General features: G+C 35.9%; 1 protein-coding gene across 3 annotated transcripts; it reads right to left on the reverse strand.

The window, feature by feature from the left end:
• Positions 1 to 6,370: 6,370 nt before the first annotated feature.
• ZDHHC2 (zinc finger DHHC-type palmitoyltransferase 2) lies at positions 6,371 to 22,814 on the reverse strand. Of its 3 annotated transcripts, XM_070948468.1 has the most exons (13): positions 22,625 to 22,814; positions 19,819 to 19,995; positions 19,695 to 19,721; positions 18,015 to 18,109; positions 15,355 to 15,475; positions 13,781 to 13,850; positions 13,230 to 13,262; positions 12,629 to 12,749; positions 10,772 to 10,904; positions 10,552 to 10,678; positions 10,319 to 10,408; positions 8,330 to 8,442; positions 6,371 to 6,434 (listed from the first exon to the last, which is right to left on the reverse strand). In XM_070948468.1, exons 1-13 carry the CDS (start codon positions 22,812 to 22,814, stop codon positions 6,394 to 6,396), a joined length of 1,338 nt encoding a protein of 445 aa, XP_070804569.1. In that variant the 3' UTR covers positions 6,371 to 6,393. The 3 variants fall into 3 exon arrangements, with proteins under 3 accessions (XP_070804569.1, XP_070804570.1, XP_070804571.1); XM_070948469.1 differs by lacking the exon at positions 19,819 to 19,995; XM_070948470.1 differs by lacking the exons at positions 19,819 to 19,995; positions 22,625 to 22,814 and having other exon boundaries at positions 8,330 to 8,438; positions 10,315 to 10,408; positions 19,695 to 19,710.
• Positions 22,815 to 22,821: the final 7 nt, after the last annotated feature.

Raw genomic sequence — 22,821 nt, forward strand, 5'->3', positions numbered from 1 at the left:
AATAACAGAACAGTTAAATCTATGTCTTTGAACGCCTATTCCTTGTAGATGAAATTGGTCTAATCCAGGGGTCTGCAACCTTAAACACTCAAAGAGCCATTTGGACCCGTTTCCCACAAAAAACACCAGGAGCCACAAAACCTGGGCAGGCACTCCCCTGTCACATGACCCCCCCCCAGCCATGCCTACCTAGGTTTTATGGCTCCCGGTGTTTTCTGTGGGAAATGGGTCTCTCTCCCCCCCTTTCATTTGTTTTTCTCTCTTTCCTCTCCCTTTTTCTTTCTTCCTTTCTCTCCTTCCACCTCTCATTTGTTTCCCTTTTCCCCCCATTTCTCTTTTTCCTCTTTCTCTCCCTACATCATTTTCTCATTTTTTTCTCCCCTTCTCTCTCCCATTTCTCTTTATCTCCCTCTCATTTGCTTTTCTTTTTCCACTCCCTCTCCCTCTCCCCCTTCTCTCGTTTCTCTTTCTCCCTCCATCATTTTCTCATTTCCCTCTTTTTTTCTCCCCTTTTTTCTTTCTCGTCTCTCTTGTGTGCTTGCACACAAGCAGGATACCCTCCTGAGCCGGGATCATGGTGACTCCTCCTCCTGCAGCCGCCACTGCACACTCAGGTGAGTAGCTGGCCTTGCTGTGCAGGACAGCCGGAACTCTTCCCTCCCTGCATCCAACCGCGGCAGTTGCTTCTCCACATTCCCCTCCTTCCTGAGCTGGCACAAAGGGGACCGCGGCTGGTGCTGAGCTGCTCACGAAGGACACAGAATCACAAAGAGGGGCCAGTTGCAGGCAGTGCGGAGAAAACGCTGGGGTGGTTTACCTGTGCAGCTCTGTGAAGAGGCTTGTACCTTCTCAGGACGGAGAGCAGGTTGCATGACCGGGTCGGCGGGGAGCCGCATACAGCTCTGGAGTCGCAAGTTACCGACAGCCAGTCTAATCAGAGTACCCTGAGCATTTTAAACTGCTAAAATTTGCAGCAGTGATTACAGTAATTGTCTCCACATACAGTATATGTTACATAATTGAACTTTATTTGATAGTCATGTAAAATAATGCACTATAATAATATAGTAATTAGGTCACTAAAGTTAGCTTAGTGTGCAGCAAATGGACATTTTCTTGTTTTCATCAACTTTCTGCATTGGACTTGATGTTTAGGATGCACAAAACTGGGCTTGTTTAGGTGTCCAAAAGAATTAAAAAATGACTCATACTCTTCCATTTCAAGGCTAATCTGGTATTTGTGACACTGCCCTTTTATTTCTTCAAGATTATCTTCATACAGCACTACATTAGGCACACTACTAATAAAAAGTATTTAATCCCCTTAGATTTTGGAGATATGTTTCACTCTTTATCCCTTCCTGCACTGTTTGAATGTCTTTTTTGTGCACATTTTTTGAGATGATAACTACTGTTTCTGGATTAACAACAAAACGATGGTCTTGACAGTCATAACAAGCATGAGAATTGGGGTGTACAAACATCCCACCATGGAAGATTCCATCCCTAGAGGGTTCCAGAAATCATTTGATTTTAGAAAAGTGTTCAATCTTGAATGAAACAGGCTGGTTCCATTTAAAGAAGCTGGCTTCTGTTTTGCAAACTCAAGGTGGAATTCTACCTGCCTTACTCTATGAGCAACGTATGAATTTTTTAAAAACTACGACTGCAAAACCTATGTAAAACTGGAATATTCCATGTTGATTCCAACTGTGTTCTGTTCTTTTGCTTTTAAATGGTATAGCATGTCTGATAATTATGCAGAAAGACAAAACTGAAGAATTTGCTGTTATAGTATGATTACTAAATCCTGATACCTATAGGAATACATATTTTCCTCAAAAATAAAATTTACTCAAGCATTCTGAGTTCTTCTGGATAAAGTATCATTTACAGGTGAAATAATAACATGGATATCAAGTCTTTGCTTTATCATGTTCCAGTGACTAATGAAATATGCCTTTAGAAAAGTACTTTGGGCTAGTGGATAGATCTTTAATGCCCATAATTTACTTTCAAACAAATTCCTATTTCAGATAATTGAAAACCTATTTGGGAATGATAATTGATTTTTTCCTGAAAATAAGGGAAAATTAATATTTTAAGAAATTAAAATATAGTATATTGCTATGTTCATGTACATGTTCCAATGGACATACAACTTGAGGTGAATTGCCTATTAGATGTATACAATGTGTTTATATTTTTATATATGCTTTGCAATTTTCCAAATTCTAGCTTAACACAGCTTTTATTGTTCAATCTGTTTATATGAGAAAGCTACTAGGTGGTATCTATAACTGATCTTGTATAGACTGGTGTGATTTGTTATAGGAATACGGTAGCAGTTTGCATTTTTAGAGATGACAGATTTTTTTTCCAACTAGCATTGGCCACTAACAAATCCATTTCACAAAGGTAATTGCTTAGTTTTGTCTGTGTTCAGTTAACTAAAGTACATTTATGGATTTTAATTCATTTGTAAAACAGTGCACAGTGAGTCTTTAGAAATCAGACAAAATTATGATTAAAACATTATTTTCAGTTGATAGTATTGTCATCTAGCTGCAGTTTTGCTGTGGAAATTTCATACTTGCTACGGTTTCACCAAAACATACTGTTGATAATTAACAATATTCAGAGTTTGAATACTGATATAAAAGGTGCAGGAAGAGTTAAGGAAAATGCTGTTGGAACATAATTATTTGTTCAGGTAGTCCTTGACTTAGAAACGTAATGTAACCTGCCCACCATGGTCGTAAGTTGTAACAGCTACAAAATGGATCAATCATTTATCAACCCAATTTTACAACCCTTTTTCTGGCAGTCATTAAATGAACACAGTGCTTGTGGAGCAAATACCACAGTTGTTAAGTGAGCCAATAGTTCATTATGGGTGTGGTTTTCAGCAAAATTGCTGTAAAATGTCATGTGACCATGGCATGCTGCACATGGCCATACATGCGGCCTGGTTGCCGAGTGCCCAAAGCAGTCATGTGACTGCAGACCCAGGGGGCAACCATTGGAACTTTGAATCTGGATCATGCACTCACTGTAACTTTGAATAGCTGCTAAACAACCAGTCGTAAGTCGAGTACCTCTACCATTTTTATAGCAGCTGGATTTTTACTATCAATTATTCTGAATTCCAGTTAGTAGGACGGGATAGTAGCTACATTTTCCAAGTGCAGAAGAAATGTTTAAACTCTGATGAAATAACACTGAAGAACTCAAATCAATTTGTTCAGATTTTGCTATAATTAAATATTTTGCTTTCTACATTTAGAAAAAAATTATGAAAAACATAGAATAAATCTACCAATGTGTATACGTTTCCTGTAGGCATTTAAAAAGTTCCTTGCTCAATATGGCAATACATTTCTAACACAAATACTTAAGATTCTTTCTGCTGTATTCAGTTTGTATAGAAGCATTTCTTTTTTCTCTTGCATGGAGGCAAGGCCTGCATCATTTAAGGTATTTTTCCCCTTCCTGAACTTACGTTCATCCCAAATCACAATATACCCACTTACCCATTACCAAGTTTGTTAGTGCACATGTAACACAGGAATCAGATAAAATTATAGTGGTAATCCTAAAACAAGTGAAACACAATGTTAGAAAATGACAAGGCTCTTCCCTGGCACACATACAAACTCACAAAGATTGCCCACCTTAGGAATAAAGCAATCAAGCAAAAAACATGTAATTGATTACAATTAAATGTCTTTAATCAGGCAAGAACCCTAGTTTTCAGTTCATCAAGGTTGTGGTTTCCCAAATGCAAGTGTATAGCAGATAATGCACAGAATTCTTTTTCCCAAACAGTTACAGTGGGAATTTGAACAAGGCTGATTAGAATACCATTTTGCAGAGATGCCTCTTTTTTTTCTTTATTGTCATTGCTATCTCACTATTCACCCCAATCCCAAACCTTTTATTGGAAGTCTCCTGCTTGTAAAGGTCAACGGAATTTACTTCCAGAGCAAAATAATGGGTGTAATGTGAAAAAACAATTTGAATGAATACATTCTATGCTCAATGTATCAAAAGAAGGTACATTATTTTAAAGTCCCATATCTACCGTAAACTCCTCTCTAGTTTACATGGCTCTTATCACCTGAATATGTTCAAGTCTTCCTTCCTCTCAAAATTTTGGCATTGGACAGCTGACAGTCTCTGTTTTCATAAAGACATGCTGAGAGAGACATGTCCCGTTATTTTGAATTTTATTGAAAAATACTGTAAAGTGTTATATCTAACAAGTGTATGAGAACTGAATTGCAACTTTTCCCCTTCAATTTACACATAGTTTAAAGACAACCCAACAGAGCAAAACATTTCACAATGTACAGTATATGATGATTAAGCAGTATAAGGAGTATTCTCATTTTATTCTCATCACTTCCATATCTAAATATAAATAATTAGAACACTGCTATGAAAATGAATTGTCAATGCTAATATATGTTGTGTAAAACTGTAAACTAGAAGTACACAACCTTTTCAAATATCCCAAATTTTATGGGTCATATTCTGGCACTTTTGGTGATTAGATCCTACTGAGATTTTTCAAATAGATTAAAATATCAGGGAAAAATCCAAATCTACGCTATTACAGTTGTAATAATATCATCACAATATCATCATGCTATCTCATTTATTCTCCACAAGACCATTCTGAAATATTTAAAATCTATACAGCTACAGAAAATAATGTGTTGCTTTTAAAAAAATATTTGAGACCACTGCAGCTGGGGAATGTCATTCAATCAGATTTATGTGTAGTGCCTGTTTAGAAGTCTAAAGTGACTGCCAAAGTGATTCTGAAAACAATTTTTTTATTTCTTAAATACTTTTCAGTAAGATGTACAATTTTCTCACATTCTTCTCTAACCAAGCTGTTTATGGACCATTTTGAAACTAATTAAAACCTATTTTATGTAAACAGCATACTGTATTATGTGCAGCTTAAATGTATTAATTCCATCTTCCACTGTACATGCAAAGGCACTGATAAAACCAGTTCTATGAAACTGTTAAGTTCCTTGGCTTCCGAAATTTCGTAAATTTTAAATTCGGTTCTTAAATCAGATCATATAAAAGTTCATAAAAGCCCCAGATAATTAATTTCATTTAAAGTGTGTCTCTGCTAGATCCAGTTATCTTATTAAGAATATAATCTAAACCACGGTAAAAGTATGAACATGAGTGTTAACATGATATTCTACATCTCTTCATATGTAAATCACCCGGGTAATAGCGAGAAATGCAGCAATTCAAGGATGCTCAGTTACAACAAAGCCTCTTATTAATACAAATTTAGGTCAAAGTTTTAAGTTGACCATTCTCAAGAATTTTTTTTAAAAAAATCATTTCAAGTAAGCTTGAGTAACTGAATTCGCCATCACAAAGTTTCAAAAAGTCTTGCTCTGAGCATGGTTCTAACTACACTCCTTATTTTTACATGTATAAATAAATGTGAAGTTTGTTTTGGTCTCTCAGTTATGAAATAAGAGAAATTGTAATCTAGCCCTTATATAAAGGGATGCATGAGCATGATTGTCCAACCTGAGGCTAGTTTATAATTAAAAGTTTTGCTAACTCAACTGAAGGCAGCAATCAAAAATATCTTCTCATTATACCCAATCAACAAACAAACTATTCAATGAACCGAGAAAGCTTTCTTTATAGTCCAAGGAATAAAGGTAGTTTGAAGGTGGAAATCACAAGCAAGATTTCCATTCAAAGATTCAAGAACTGCTTCCAAGAGTGTGTTTAGTTTATATATAAAGTTTATGCTCATTTGAGCTATAAATGTTGATGCAAAAACCACGCCTATAATCTCTAAAAGATTAACAGTTGTCCTGTATATGTTAAGATTTCTCTCATTCCCAACGTGTCATTTTTCAAGACTTCCATTTTACACTGTAACCATATTCTATGTTAGCCAAACCATTATTTTTATGATAATCGTGTCAACAGATATTTCAAGTGATGATGCAGAGACAGCTAATTAGGTCTTGAAATTTTTCTGAGCACATCCATGTAGCAGTGGACTGAGTAGCTGGTTGATGAATGCTGATGTACTGGATGAATTCTTCATCCTTTCATCACCAGTGCTTTTTCTACAAAAAAGTATTATTTGAAAAACAATTTGATTAATGGCTTTCATTCTACACGACTACAGAAATTACAAAACAAAGCAATGTTTCCCAACCTTGGCAACCTGAAGATGTGTGGATTTAACTCCCTGAATTCCCCAGCCAGTATGCATCTGTAAGTTGCCAAAGTTGAGAAATACTGAAGCATTTTATTAAATATGAAATAGCCATCAAAAATTTAAAAAATAACTTACTTTAAGACCCAATGTTGTTTTCTTTACTTGTAAGACTAGGTTTCATTTTCCATAGATAATGCAGGATTGCTCATACCTTTAAAAAAAAAGATTCTCTTAAACAATGATTTTTAACTTTGTTTTAAATAAGTTACACCTTGAAGCTTACTGACAACTAGAGCAGAAGCATTGTGTGGATAAACCAAAATGACTAATAACCACTCACACTGCTTCTTTCTGTATGTGTGTACCTTCTGAGTGGTGCTCAAGGGCAGCCCATATAGAGTCTGTTGCAATAGTTCAACTGCATAGTGACTAAGGCATGGAAATTTACAACTAAGGAAAGAACATCATTGTGCACAATGCAGATCTAGGCAAACACTCCTGGCTATGATTGCCATTTGGGAAGTACAACTAAAGTTGAAAAGTTCTCAGAAATGGGATAGCCAAAATCCCTGCCACTCTGTCTCACTGGGTTTGAACTTGACTCTTGTTTCTCCGCACCTTGACCTTAACAGCATCCATGTATGAAGACAGGAGCTTTATATCACTTGGCCAGTCAGGCTCAATATATATATATAATTGAGCATCATCTGTAGGTTTATGGCACCTGATCCCATGCTGGCAGATGACCTTGCCCAGCAGCCTTGTGTTAGGTCTTAAACAGTGTTAAACTCTAATAAATCCTACAAAGAAGGCTCTATTCTCCTCCACCCCTTCCAAGCACCAACTGAAATTAGCCAGACAAATGAATGAGATCACTATAAAACTGTGTCTCCACCTTACAAACTCTGGAATCAGCCCAGAAGGCAAACACAATCAATGGACTGTGGAAGGCTGCTTGAGAGGTCAGAAGAACCAGGAAAGTTACATCATTCTTGTCCTGCCAGCTGTCACTCAGAAGTGCTACCAATGCTTTCAAATACTGCAGTATATCTCAGCCTGAAACTTGACTGAAAAAGGTGCAGATCATCGGCTTCCTCAAGTGTCCTTTGAAGCTGCAACCAACTGCCCTATTATGTGTGTAAACTGAACAAAAATGGTCCCTTTTTAATGCTGCTTTATTTTTATAAATAACTAAGACTCCTCTTATTTTCCACACAGCAACCCTGTGAGGAGGGTTGGGTTGAGAGTCACTGGCCCAAAGGCACCCAGCAGGTTTTCATGCATATGGCGGGGCTAGTAGAACAGTAATTCTACTATGTTGGTTCAGTGATGGTTTCTTGGGATGGGGGTACACCACTGAGTGATATTAGTAGAACCAAGACTTCAATTCTCATAATTGTACACTGAGTTCATCTATTCTTATTTATTTCTACCATTTAGAATCAATAAATCAAAATCATCACTAGATGAAAAAATGAATTTATCTTCACTGAATTGTTCATGATGAAAGGGTTTCTTCAAAGGGAAGGAAATGCCAACATTCTGAACATCTTATACAGGTACTCCTCGATTTACAGTTGCAATTGAGCCCAACATTTCTATTGCTAAGTGAGACAGTTGTTAGGTGAGTTTTGCACCATTTTACAACCTTTCTTGCCACAGTTGTAAATTGAATCACTGCAGTTAAGTTTGTAACATGTTTGTTAACTGAATCTGTCTTCCTCATTGACTTTGCTTGTCAGAAGATCACAAAAGGTGATCACATGAGCCCAGGACAGTGACATGGCAACCATCATAAATATGAATCAGTTGCCAAACATCTGAATTTTGATCATATGACCATTAGGATGTGGTCACATTGGTCATAGGTGTGAAAAACAGGCGTAAATCAGTTTTTTCAGTGCTGTTATAGCTTCAAATGGTCACTAAAGTAATGGTTGTAAGTTGAGGTCTACCTGTATCAAGATATGTGCTCAGTCCAAACTTTCAGCTTGTGAACCTAAAATGTTCTCATTTTATCTTTGGCTGAAATGATCTGATTTGATGCCTCACCCTAACAAGACACTTTCAAAACTTACTATTAAAAATATTGTAACAATTTCTTACCTAGTTTGTTCTTTTCAGTATCTGCACTAGTTTGTGTCCAAGATTGAGGATCAGTAAGAAGGTGGCTCTGAGAATCTCGTAATGTCTTAGCCGGAAAATGGTGACTATTCTCACTGTTAAAAAAATGGTTTAAAAAAGTTGAATGAGAAGCAATTCCATGAACTAAATTATTATTATTATTATTTTTAATTTGATTTTATATGCCGCCCTTCTCCGAAGACTCAGGGCGGCTTACAATGCGTTAAGCAATAGCCTTCATACTTTTGTATATTTTATACAAAGTCAGCTTATTGCCCCCACAAACTGGGTCCTCATTTCACCTACCTTAGAAAGGATGGAAGGCTGAGTCAACCTTGAGCCTGGTAAGATTCGAACCTGCAGTAATTGCAGGCAGCTGTGTTAATAACAGGGTGCTTTAAACCACTGTACTACCAAGGCTCCTTGCTCAGGGTGCTTGGGGAATATAGCTTTAGTTGAGCCTGACTCCTAATAACAGCAGGGGAACGCCTATGTTATTTCCTTCCCAATAAGGGAGAGAGAGTTTGCCATACGGTAAGGAATTTCTGTGATGACTGCCCCAGATGCTTCCCCAGATGCCTTTCCAGATGTTAGTTCAGAGGAGGATGAGCCAGTCCCCGGCACATCAGGAAGGGAATCGGCTGATGGCTCCAAGATGGGGACTGTGAGCCTAAGTGAGATAAGTGTTCAATGGGAGAGTGACTGCATAAGCAGCTGGCTGAGAGTGATTGGCTGAAGCACAGCTGAAGCAGAAAAGTCCAGAGGCTTCAGGTGGGGAAAGCACACAGCTGCAGCTGGTCAGTGATGAGGAAGAGGAACTGCTTTCTCCACCTGATCTGAGAACACGAAGGGCAGAGAAAAGGCAGGAGAAGTGAAGGTTAGTTTGGCTACTGATGAGGTGGCAGCTTCATCCCTTTGATGGGCTGCACTGGAAGCTATTTAACACAGGAGACAGATGGAAATAACACTGAGAACAAAGTGTTCATTTCCTAGTTGTGTGTTTCTTGGTCATTGCGATTCCTGCCTTGTTTTGGACTGACACCGTGCCTTGATTTTGGATCGGGCCTTGTGGATTCTGGATTCTTTTTGTCTCATGAACCCTCTTGTCAGGGGTGGTATTCACTTCCCTACCGGTTCGCAAATGTGAGGACGCACTAAAAATGTTTTAAGTTCAATTTGTTAAAAAAAAAAACCCCAGAGGTCTTATTTACCCATTACTAGGTATAATAGATGGGCTGTGAAAGAGATGCAAGTTAGGTTTGCTGCTTTTGTTAAGATAGAAAGATACAGAACAGAATTGGATAAAAGGCAGTGATCATTAATTATTTTAGACATGGCTTAGCATTTGTTATGAGCTACATGAAGGCCATTATGTACGTCTCCAAGTGTTGTACTACTGAGATTTCATACTGAATGTATGGCTTTTCTGAATGTTTCTGGATGGCAGATAATCACTATTAATGTGTCTGAAGTATAAGATGATTATTTCTATATCAAATAACAACATACACAATAATATCTTACATTGGGCCTGGGTAGCTGAGACACCACTTATTTCCAGCTATTTCTGCCTGGCCATTACGTTCAAGCAAAGTGGGTGCGCTCCAGGTCCCCTCCATTAAATATTGCCATCTTGTGGGGCATAGGAAGTATGACTTCCTATTGCCCCTCCCCCAGTGCTTCCAGAACAGCATCCCCACCAAATAAAGTTGGTTCTCTCTTTCCTGGAGTTCTGGAAAGTTGTAAAAATCTGCTTTGGTCCCAGATATGGGATTGATATTTATTATTTGTTCAACTGTTCAATTTTGTTTTGTTATTTCTGCTGCCTATTAGATTATTTTGTGTCTGTGATTCAATGCTTTTAGCTGTTTTTATGTTTTCTGTCTGTCTGTCTGTCTGTCTGTCTGTCTATATCATCATCATCATCATCATCATCATCATCATCATCATCATCATCATCTAAAGACATACTTTTTATTTGCATTGTGTCCTGCAGGAGTAGAAGCTTGTTCAAGATCTTGGTTAACAAGGCAGGTAGGAAAAGAGCATCCATCTCCTAGGCTGAAAATTAATTAAAAAACGTATACATAAGCAAACTGCACTCAAAAGCTTTTTCAATGTTGAATTTAAGTTTTGGTTTTAAAAAACTATTTAGCTCACATAGTTTAATGGGGAAACAATGCTCTCTTAAATGCAGAACTCACCTGGTAAAAATTGGCAACAGCCAGTACTTTTTCTCATCTCCAAAGACTTCCCTTAGGTTTTTGCTGAAGCCCAAATTAAACCCATTTTTATCTGTTCCATGTCGAAAAACAGGTGCTCGGAAGGCCTCTATAAGAAATTGTTGCATTGTTTAACATTTTCAAAATAGCACTCTCAAGGGACAGCCTGGTTTATTGACAAAATAAAATTCTAATTCCTTACCTAAAGTTGATTTGTTCTTACTGACCAACCAGCAATGATAACCGAAGAGAGAGGATAAGCTAATTGAAAACATAGCTGCTGCAAAGAACAAAAACATAATATGGAACTTGGCTTGAGTGTCAGGAAGGCCATTCTATAAAGAAAGAGAAAAAAATCTTTCAATGTTCTTTTAGACACATAAATACATCCATTTAAAAATCAAGTTAGATCAATAATGACTACATACAATCTTCTCTTATTTATGCCAGTGTTTTTTCCAACTTGTCAACGTTAAGATGTGTGGACTTCAACTTCCAGAATTCCCCTGACAGTATAAAGTCTACACATCTTATAAGTTGACAACTTTGAAAAACACTGATTTATATTATAACTATAATATAGCAATGGCACAGTGGTTAGAATGCAGTACTTCAAGCTACTTCTCCTGACTGCTGGCTACCTGCAATTTGGCAGTTCGAATCTCACCAGGCTCAAGGTTGACTCAGCCTTCTATCCTTCCGAGGTAAGTAAAATGAGGACCCAGATTGTTGGGGGCAATATGTTGATTCTGTAAACCGCTTAGAGAGGGCTGTAAAAACATTATGAAGCGGTATATAAGTCTAAGTGCTATTGCTATATTTGACCTAATTGAAGTGCTATAAATACAGGTAGGCCCAACTTAAACCATTCATTTAGTGACCTTTAGAAATTACAATGGAACTGAAAAAACTGACTTATGTCCAGTTTTCAAACTATGGTCACCTGATCAAAATTTGGGCTTTTGACAATTGGGAGTCATGTGTTCACCATTTGTAATCTTCCCAGCTAGCTTCCAACAAGCAAAGTTAATGGGGGAAGCCAGATTCATTTAACAACCACACAATTCACTTAACAACTGCAATGATTAACACTGTTGCAAAAATGATAGCAAAATGGGGTAAAATTCACTTAACAACTGCATTGCTTAGCAATGGAAATTTGGGGCTCAACTGTGGTCATAAATCAATGACTACTTATATTATTATATGGAACAATGTAGAGGACTGTTTGAATGTGCCTTAAGATAGTGTGCAAACCCAGACATGGTGTTTTGTAAACCATGATTTGTTCAAATCCAACTACAGGTATTTGTGATTTATTTAAATCATAGCTAATTAATTGTTAATCAAATTACAACTAAACATGATGAATGAACTAGGTTTATAAGTTGAAGCTTGATCAATTTAAGAGTACTCTGTAATTGACCTCTAACCAGTTTTTTAAGTACTAAAAATACTGAAGGCACCGGCCAATAAAGAATTCTATCATTCTTTCTTTCTTTCTTTCTTTCTTTCTTTCTTTCTTTCTTTCTTTCTTTCTTTCTTTCTTTCTTTCTATCTATCTATCTATCTATCATCTATCATCTATCTATCTAATTTTATTTAAAGATCCAAAATACTAATTAACACCCATAACATTTATGGTAAATACTGTAAATGGAATATGTAGGGAGAAAAAATCACATATTCCTGATTCTCATTATATCTTGTCAGGAAGACACAATTTTAAAGACCAGCTTTAAGCAGAACATTGTTTGAAAAACTATAGAGCTATATAGAGTTTAAGCACAGTCTAAACAATTCAGAATATTCCAGTTATTGACTAATACCAATATATATTTAAATACCAATGCCTGTCATATGGAAGTGTAATCAGAAGGTGCAGTGGTGCTGAAATATCTACAGCTTTCCCAAGTTTCATTCTCACAGGAGTCATGAGTCCTGGCATGAGTCCATGAGCCCATTTAGACATCTTCCAATGTCATCTAATTGAAGCTTATAGACACAACAGTTTCAATAGTGTATACATCATCAGAACCAGAAATGAATTGAAACTTACTGTCCAGAATCTAATAAAATGCTGTAACTCAGTTGCAAAGATGAAAAGGCAGTATAATAGAGAGTAAGCCAAGAACAGAAGGAAAAACTTGTAATTTGAGAATCCAACACAGTTGTTCACCCTAGGAAAAGAGAATACAAATTGCTGAAAATATATGTATGAATGGACACACACACACAAATTATCATTTATAATATTCCATTTGTTATTATGAGTAAACACACTTCTGTTTTTCACATTACAATAATTATTTAAATAAAGGAGTTACATCAATGAACAGTATAACTCATAATAATATTACAAACATAAACATGTAATAGTCACAAAAATTAAAAACAGAAAGATGGACTGGGGTCATTAAGGTATTTCTTTCATTATTTTCCACAAAAACTACACAGCTTTTGAACTGGTATATTACTCCTTCCCTGGAGTTTCTTAAAGAAACTGGTTTCAACAGTATTGCTTCTCATTATAGTTCTTCTTCCGTTCTGACCAGTAATATTGTTAAAGTAGCAACAGTAAAATCTTTTTTTTTTTTTGCTAATAAAGACAGCCAGTTTCCCGATATTCTTGATATTCATAATGACAAAAAATTACTTACCAGGGACAGTGATGATCCATTTTCAAAATACATCTTAAAAAAACAAACAATGCAGATTATTTTATAGAATTCACAGAAAAGTTAATCATACTGCAACAAAACTTTTATGCCAAAGACAATTTTAATACATAGAACAAGTTAGTCCATAACTAACTGGGCCAGCATCTAAATGAATAATTTAACTTGTGCTTGACCTGATTTAGCTATCATTCATATGATAACTTCCTTATTTTGTCTTACCATTAAATCAGATGGCTGTCTAGCCTCTGCCTGGCATAAAATGAGGTGACTGAATATAGGAAGCTTGATTTGGGCTCAGGTTTTTGGTTTTATGTCTTTGGTTTTAATAGTTTTAATATGCTTCTATGTAATTTTTGTTTTTGATTAGGAGCCACCCAGAGTTTGATATAAGATGGGCGGCTATATAAGTGCTTAAGTAAGTAAGTAAGTAAGTAAGTAAGTAAGTAAGTAAGTAAGTGAGTAAATAAATAAGACAGGCAAGATGGAAATAAATTCTCAGCTTTGCAAATATTGTAATGTTTGTTTCTTACTTATCACAGACAGAACAGTGATGGCAACGATCTGGTTTTATAAGTTGGCATCTATCACAATATCTGATTGCTGTAAAGACACAAAAAGATTCATGTTTACTCTCCTTGCTGCCTTGTGTATATCTTCCTGCATATCCCAGACAACTGTTCAAAGTATGTAACAAAGAGTCATTTTGCTAACAATCTCATATTTCTTTTTGAACACAAAAAAATAAATGATGTTATACATTATAATTCTACCCTGTTAATTTGTACTCGGACCACTGAGTACAATAAGACATATTCATAGATATTTGTGCATATTTGTGCATAGAATTACTTTTTAGCTAAAACATATTTTAACCATATTCTTCAATAATGCAAAAATATCTGCTGATTTTAGTAACCTCAGTACCAAGAGGATTCTCATAACTCTTAACAAATATTGGCAAATAATCAGTTGTTTGGCAAGCAACTGAAGAGACTATCAGATCCTTTCACTACAACTAATCAAAGTTACCAACAATTATTCGATAAAACTGATCAATAGCTGCTGCTGCATGAATTTGAAATTATGCAGAATTCTCCTAAGAAACAATCTCTACATTCAATAGGACTGGAAGTGCAGTCAACTAATCATCCTTTTCAAATAGTTATACAATTGTTCCAGAAAGGATCATAATCACAAAGTCTGTAAAGAGAGCCAAAATATTGTTTTATTTATACACTAAAAGTTTTTAAGCAGGGAAGTCTTAATATAAAACATATGGGATAATGCTGGATTGAATTCAAGTTATATTTTTAAAACAATGATATATTATATTAATATTTTCTGGAAAAACATGTGAAATAACTTTAATGTTAGTAATTTTTATTTATAATTAAATGCAATTGAAATTAAAGATACAATAACTTTAGTGCATCCTTTGGTTTAATAATTGTTCTTTTTAAAATACTCTGGCCTAATTTATAGAGATGAGCAAAACAATCCAACATATCCTAAATTTTGAATGTTTTTTTTCCTGAGAGACCATTTCATTTCACTTTGTTTCACTTAGTTTTGGCATATTATAACTGGGTTTGATTTTTTTCAAAAAGATTCAAGTAAATAAATTTGGACCATCTATTGGGCAATAAAACAGCGGGCACAAATTCTATCTCTCTGCCATCAGCTGGACATAGGCTAGAGAAGGAACTGGGGTGGTTTCATGGATTGTTAAACAAAAATTTATAGAGAACCATTTTGAATGGCTGCTTAATAGAGAACCAAAGCTGGAGATCACAAAGCACTCTAGATGAGCCTCTTGAGTGCAGTCTTACAAAACTAGTTGCCATAGTACACCTGACAATCTACTAAATATTTATTTATAAGAAGAATGCTAGATGTTCTTTGTCCTTCCCTCTAGTCGAACAATATGTTCCCTAGCTTGGTCTTTTTCTAACAAGTGAATTCATTTTAAGTAAATCACTGGGCAGAAACCAACCACCTTTTTTATTTAATGTATTTCATAATGGAATTTTTAGATTTTATAAGGCTACTCTTAATTTATGTCTGCTAAATAATCAGGAGGACATCATTATTGACAAATATTTACCTCCAGACATTGTTCTTGTACTGATAGGGAGGTCCTTGGCTGCCCTCTTCAGCACTTCTTGATGGGTTTCATTTCTAGGTTCTCTTTCCAGCAATTCCTTATCTGAATAGCTCAAGTGGAACTAGGAAATAATGCAGTTCTTGAATCATTATTTATTAACCATTTAGTATAATCATCTTTAGACATTTACCTAAATATTGGAAAGTTTGAAACTAAAGAGACAATTCTTTGCAAGCAGATGTGGCTGCTACTTTCTGAATTCAGAAAGACTATCTATACAGGTAGTCCTCGACTTATGAGAGTAATGGAGATTGCCCATTTCTGTCGGAAGTCATGGACTATTACATGAAGCACATGATTAACAACTTCCCTGTCCCTGCTTTCTCCAATGCATTCATTAAATGAATGCACGGGTTGTTAGGTAGAGAATGTGGTGACTCAGGTGTGTGAGAAACTGAGGGAGGTGTAGTGCAGGCATAGGCATACCTAGGAGGCCTTCTCCACCCTTTGAGGTATCCTGTGCTCTGCGTCCTGCCCCTTGGGTGCCCTAGAGCCCTATGGGCCACCTGCATACCCCACCCCATCACAATTGCACACGTACCTTTTGAAGATATCCAGAGCTCAGGTAAGTTGGAGTAGAGAAGGCTGCTCCCTTGCTCAAGGGCACAATCAAGAAGAAATCCTCTTGCTTTTGCTTCCATTGCAACTCTTTCCTTCCCAGCCAGTGTAAATCATGCCTATTTTGGTTCCTTGCAATCCTTTCCTCCCCAACCAGCATACATTGGTAGTGATTTATGCTGGCTGGGGAGAAAAGAATTACCACAAAAGCAAATGTTCTTTTTTGCTCTGCCAGCGTAAGACTAGCGTAAAGCTAGCATTGGTGGCACTAAGAAGAAATCATACCAATTTACGCTGGGGAGGAAAGGATTGCAAGGGACCAAAATAGGCATGATTTCTTAGCGTCACCAGTTTTATGCTAGTCATATGCTGGCAGAGCAAAGAAGAACCCCATCACTTTTGCTTCCTTTACAATCCTTTCCTTGACAGCCAGCATAAATCACTACCGATTTAAGTTGGTTGGAGAGGAAAGGATTGCAAGGGACAAAATGGGCACAATTTCTTCTTAGCTTTGCAGCATAAGTCTAAAGCTAGCACTGGGGGCTCTAAGAAGAAATCATAGCAATTTATACTCATTGCAGAGGAAAGGATTGCAACGGAAGCAAAAGTGACAGAATTTCTTCTTGACTGTGCCAGGTGGCGGAGCACGGGAACAGCCTTCTCTATCCTGACTTCCTGAACTCTGGATAAGAGAGCGAATGGTGACTGGGGAGTGGGGAGGAGTGCGTGGAACTTGGTATGTTGGCAAAACAGACCCAGTGCCTCTGAGGACCTGGCTGGGCAGGATGGAATGGTAATAAGTGGGTGGGTGTGCTGCAGCATTTATGTATTTGGTTGTAAGGGCAAATGACCATGGGGCCACTGCAGGGTTTGTAACTTTGAAACAGGTTCATATTTAGCTTTTGGGGTGTGTATTGTAACTTCAAACGTTCGTTAAATTGCTTGTTGTACCTCAAGGATAACCGGTAATCACAGTTACTTGAACATGAAATTATAACTTTATCCATAATTAAGGATCTGATTTATTAAAGCTGGACTGTGCTTAGAGTTTTTAAGGGAATCCTAACAAATTACCCCTCCCATATTGCTAAGCGAAATTGGTAGGAAGAAAGTACATTCATATTCTTAAGAACAAAAGAAAACAAATGAAAAGACAACTATTTAAAGTTTTCATTTTTAAATTTTTACAATTGTGTAATATTGAAAATCAGTACATCAATCTCTCTTCCCCATAAAAATGGTAGAATATTTCAGATATTAAAACTAAATCTGCCCTTAACCTCTTTAAGAAATAATTTGAAAGGCAATCTGAAAATGAGGTTAAAAGACAATCTTGATCAGTGTGCAGAAGAGAAATCTTTGAATAAACCACAATATTATCAGCAATGTTTTATATCATTTAATGAAAGAAGTGGCCCTTTGCAAGTAATTATAAAATGATTGCTATACATAGATTTAAACCAACATTTTAAAATAACACATTATTGTACATTTGTTAAATAATTAAAAATAATAGGTCTGCCTATAGAAACAAAAATGATTTTCCTTGTTTCCTTTATTAAGATCAAGAAATAGTATTACATTTTTCCATTTGTACATGTATAAATTGTAATGTAATATATTTTTTCAATTTTATTTAACAATCTGCTATTTGAAATATGTTAAAATTATTTCCACCAGTTAGTTGAGCTGATGACAAGACTAAGAAAATTCAGTATTAAGAAACTGAATATACTTGTTTGGGGGGGGGGGGTATTATAGAAATAAGGATATTTCTATAATAGCAAATTAGAGAAAAAAGAATAAGTTCTTGAAAGAACACACAATATAAACTAATGTTTTTCACACATAAAATGTTAAAAGCTTTGATATTGTCAATAAAGTACACATGTGGGTAGCCTATGTCTTCAGATGAACAGATGGAAAGCTAGAGAGAATATATTTATGTAGGTTGTTATTTACTGTAGACACACAGAACCTTTGTGCCCCAGAAAAAAAATTAGTAAACAAGTTTTTTTTTCTTACACAAAATTATAACTTACTTCTTTGGAAGGATTCATTGGTAATGTAAAGATTGTTTTCCAGTAAGACCACAAAAACATCATGAAAAATAGATGATACGCAATCAGGCACACCACTAAAACAAGATCATAAAATTAAGACATTAAGCAAACGATAGAAATTGTCAGAGATATACAGACAACCAAAAAAGAAAAGAAAAGAAAAAGAAAAAGAAAAGAGCCAAACGTTTCGAATGGTTCACAATAAAGAACAATGCTATCATAACAGCAATAAAACTATAAAAAATGGCTATTAAAGAAGCTACAAAGCACTACCAGAATGTATTCAGATATAAAACTTTGTAAGGAAGAAAATTCTGTATGTTCTGTCATTTAAACTTTTCATTATCTATATCTGTATTCCTTGGAATGGATCTAATGGGGGCAAGAAAATCTTCTTAATGGGTCTATATAGCAAGATTGTTATGCACCTGGTTTTATACAATAATAACAGAAACTCAAGGGCCCTGTTCTATCAAATCAAAGACTTATTTATGTCCTATTGCCACTAAAACCAATTACTCTTCTATAGCAGCTAATGTTCAGAGATATGGTAAACAGGCAATAACTACTAATCCATCTTAAACTCATCTAAGATGATGGTCATCAATGTAGTTTTACTATATAATATAATTTATCTATGGATGGAATAAAAAAGCTGATAACTTTCTGCTCAAGAAGTCTACAATTTAACTACTAGAATAAAGAAGATAAAATCAAAGAAAAACAAGAAAATAGCTTACCAAACTATATTAGTGTCAGTAGAAGATAGGACAAAATACATAGCAATACACAAGATAAACACCGTTATATATTCCTTAATTGTCTCCTGACTGGTTCTGCCCCATTTTCTAGGGCAAGGAGTAATATAAGTACTACAGTACTACAATGTTGGTATTAATGCAGCAAATAGAAGAATAGGAAGGAGTTTGGTAGTATCAACTAAAGTTACCTCAATTTCTTCTATTAAATTATAAAGAATCTGTTTGGTTATATTTTGTCATGCACACAGAGAAGATTAACCTTTTGTCCCCTTTTTCTTTCTTTCTTTCTTTCTTTCTTTCTTTCTTTCTTTCTTTCTTTCTTTATTTATTTATTAATTAATTAATCAAATTTCTATACCGCCCTACTCCCGAAGGACTCAGGGCGGTGAACAGCCAAGATAAAATACAGATAATCCAAATATTAAAAAAGTCCCTTAAAATTATTAAATATTTCGGCCGAAACACAGATTAAAACACCCAATTTATAAAATCACAAATTAAAAAATTTAAAAGATGGGAGTTAGGCCAGGCCAGCTTGCTGAAATAGAAAAGTTTTGAGAGCACGGCGAAACGTGCACAGGTCCGGGATCTTCCGTATCTCTGGGGGGAGCTCGTTCCAGATGGTAGGTGCCCCCACAGAGAAGGCTCTCCCCCTGGGGGCCGCCAGTCGACAAAAACCTGATGATCATCGCTTAGGTTTAATGATCTATATAATGATCTATATAGGGAGACATAGAAACAAAAATGCAGCCTATAATCCAATTTAAAAAGGCATGCAATCTTCAATAATTTATTGCTGAAATAAATAAATTTTTTAATGAAGTTTCTGAACATATACACATTATAGCAGCCTTAAATTCTATAAACTATAAAGTAGGAAAAAATAGCTATTACTTACTTTTTTCTCCAATATTTGATATTGTTACTGCAAAAGAGGAAAGGAGGAAAGATCAGTGAGAAAACTTGACATTATTTGGACACCAAAAAAGCATTCTCAGTTTCTGGAGTACATATATACTTACCAATGAACCAGTGGTGGGTTGCCCCCGGTTTGGACCGGTTCACAAGAACCAGTAGTAAAACCGGCGGAAGTCTCCGCCCACTGACCCGGACGTCATCATAGGTGATCTGTGCATGCACAGAAGCGCGCATGCGCGCTCCCAATGCGAACCAGTAGTAAAGGTAAGTAGAACCCACCCCTGGAATGAACATATAAATACTGTAGTTTATTTTGCATTCGTACATTGTAGTTGAATTAAATATTGCTTTTGAATAAGACCTTTGCAGATTTTTCAGAGGGGAATAAAAACAGTCCATACAAAAAGCACTAACTATGAATTCTAACACTTATTGAAAGGTTGAAGTAACAGAATCTCGCAAGCCTGAAAGCATTCTTTCCCTCTCTTACTTTTCAGAAAACCAGAAAGAGTCTTTTCAGAAATGCTTCCCATGTCTCTTTTGCTTCCGTCAGCTGAGATACCTTTTGCATGATAGTTGTCTAGTCTGCAACTCTTCCTCCTGTTTTCCCAAGATGTTCTGAGCAATACATTCAGGAAAAACTTTTACAAATTGAAGTCTGTCCAAAGGACAACAACCAAGATGATAGGGAGAATACAATGAAAAATTTGCAGTGTTTGAAGGCACTACATATTTTTCAAGAATGGACTGAGACAGATCTGATAGCCATTTTCATGTATCTTAAGATCGGCCAGAAGATGGGGCGGATTCATTCTGAGCTGTTCCACAAGGCAGGAGAAGACTTTGTTGTCGTTCCTGAAAGACATGAAAACCTTGGCTTCTCTCACCGGAGTTTGCCTGGAATCTTAATGGAACTCTGTTTCTGTGTAACGTACAAACACATAAGGTATTATGTGTGGTAAGGTATTATTTTTTTTACAGAAGCCTCAATTTGGTTACTTTAAGTTGTATTTTGTTTTATTTTGTTCACTGCTCAGAGTTCCTTTTGATGGGTAGCAATATACTGTATATTTATTAAGATACTTTAAGAAACAATGGGATTAAATTAGAAGGAAGTCAATTTCAGTTTGACATCAGAAAAAAAAAAGCTAATTGTATGAACATCAGAGAAACAGATTGCCTCCTGAGAAATGGTGGACTCCCCTTTGTTGAAATATATAAACAGAGGTTGTTGAATGGCCATTGTCACGGCTGCTGTAATAAGGGATTCTTGCAGATTTAACTGAATTATCTTTATAGCAATTTCCCAACCTTACATTCAATGATTCTATGAGATATGAATTGTTAAGGAATGAAATATTTATATTTAATTATTTTACAGAATGACTAATTACTAAGAATTAATAAATTGTAGCTGGTTGGAAACTGTTAATGATTTGACAGTTACAGTACTGAAATTTTGCTTTCTCTCTATGCAATTCAAAGACAGAAATTAGGAACATTCATTTGTAAGGATTTCCTTGACATTTTTACTCATTTCCACATACAATGAAAATTATAACTATTCTGAGGTAAACAGTGAGGTTTAGTTTTCATCTTTGAACATATTTCATGACTAAATGTCAGACAGTATGGATAAACAAAATATCAACTACTCTCATTTTGAATTGTTGCCAAATTCTCCATGGAGATAAAACCAAACCAAAATAGGAGAGTCATCACATAAATAAATTATGAAGTAGGGGAGTGTGACATAAAAGTTAGATCTCATCCTGACTTTAAAAAAGATTGCACCAAAAATCAGTCCACCATTTTCTTGTTTACTTTTTCACATTTCAAGAAAAATATAAAAAGACTGAGGGGAAGGATGTGAGAAAGAAAGGAACAGTGGATAATCAAAATCACATGAATAGCATTATTCCAGATTGAGGTGGTGAAGAGGTTTAGGAAGAGACTGTTGCTATGGTTCCAAGAGAAGCAGTAATATCATCTACTATTCATTTCATTTTCAGCATACTTATCATATTAGGCTTCTCAGTGTAATTTATTTTTAGAATTGTCTTAGGTTCATTGAGAGGACAATAATGGAAATAAACAAGTATTTTCTAATATTCTCTCTCTGTCACCCAAAGGATCTCCCTAATGCAGGCTCATCTTTCTTTTAGGTAAGAAACATTGGATATTGGTTATAAAGGCAACCTTTAATACAGACTGTGGACACTTCAGGTATTTTATTAATCAACATTTCAAAAAAGAAGCAACACAAAGAATTAACATACCTGAAAATGATATTCAAATAAGGCATTATTCTATTAACATGCTTTAATGGCAGCCAACCTTCGTGAAATTTAGATTATTTGTCAGTTCAGATTCTGAAAAATACAATTCCTTATTTTTATACCTATAGTTACACCATCCAGCAGGTAATTTGGTTATAATATAAAAGTGCTTAGAAGTTTTAGACCAGAGCAGAACATCTAAACTGTGATATTTTTATCTATTTCTTCATTGAGCTTATTTACCCAGAAGATGATAATGTGCAGGTATTAAAATCAATTTCCTAAGTTTGCTTTCCATTCTTAGAAATATAGCTTCACAGAGAATGTGTGTGCCTACTCCTTGCGTTTGTTTATATATTGCTGATAAACATTGCTATTTCAATACCAGCAAGCGCACACAAGGCGTTTTTTTACTGCTCTGCCTTGATTAACAAATGCTAACACTTACCCCAGGAGACATTATTTCCTGTACAGCAGATAGTTACTCTCAAGAGATCTTTCTTAATGAATTAAGGCCAGAAGTCTTAAAAATCAAGCTCCCTTTAAAATTACCAGTTTGCTTTCCAGCATCAGATCCATATAAGAATCCGTCAATACTGAATAAATAAGGAAAGGTAAAAAAGGGACTCACGCAGACAGAGTTGGGCGACGTAGGCATAGTAAGACCAGGCCAGGATGCTGCAGATGAAGAGGACCGGCACCCAGTAAAGGAAAGGACCAGCACGCCGCCACAGGCAGTGTCGCCTCCCGCCTCCTATCCGAGAGCAGCTGCGGGAGGAAGCCACCGACCCCGCCGGAGACGCCATCTTCCCGCGCCCCATCTTCCCT

The sequence above is a fragment of the Pituophis catenifer genome, unplaced genomic scaffold (genome assembly GCF_029215685.1).
Source record: "Pituophis catenifer annectens isolate HBS135680 unplaced genomic scaffold, rPitCat1.0.hap2 SCAF_8, whole genome shotgun sequence".
Taxonomy (NCBI): Eukaryota; Metazoa; Chordata; class Lepidosauria; order Squamata; family Colubridae; genus Pituophis; species Pituophis catenifer.

Bases quoted from the DNA above. Each gene is read 5' to 3' on its own strand.
- ZDHHC2 (XM_070948468.1), bottom strand. From the start codon at position 22,814: ATGGGGCGCGGGAAGATGGCGTCTCCGGCGGGGTCGGTGGCTTCCTCC. The intron at 19,996-22,624 runs GTGAGTCCCTTT...TGTTCATTCCAG, and splicing joins CGTCGCCCAACTCTGTCTGC to GGGTGGGTTCTACTTACCTT. The intron at 10,679-10,771 runs GTAAGGAATTAG...AATTTCTTATAG, and splicing joins TAAGAACAAATCAACTTTAG to AGGCCTTCCGAGCACCTGTT.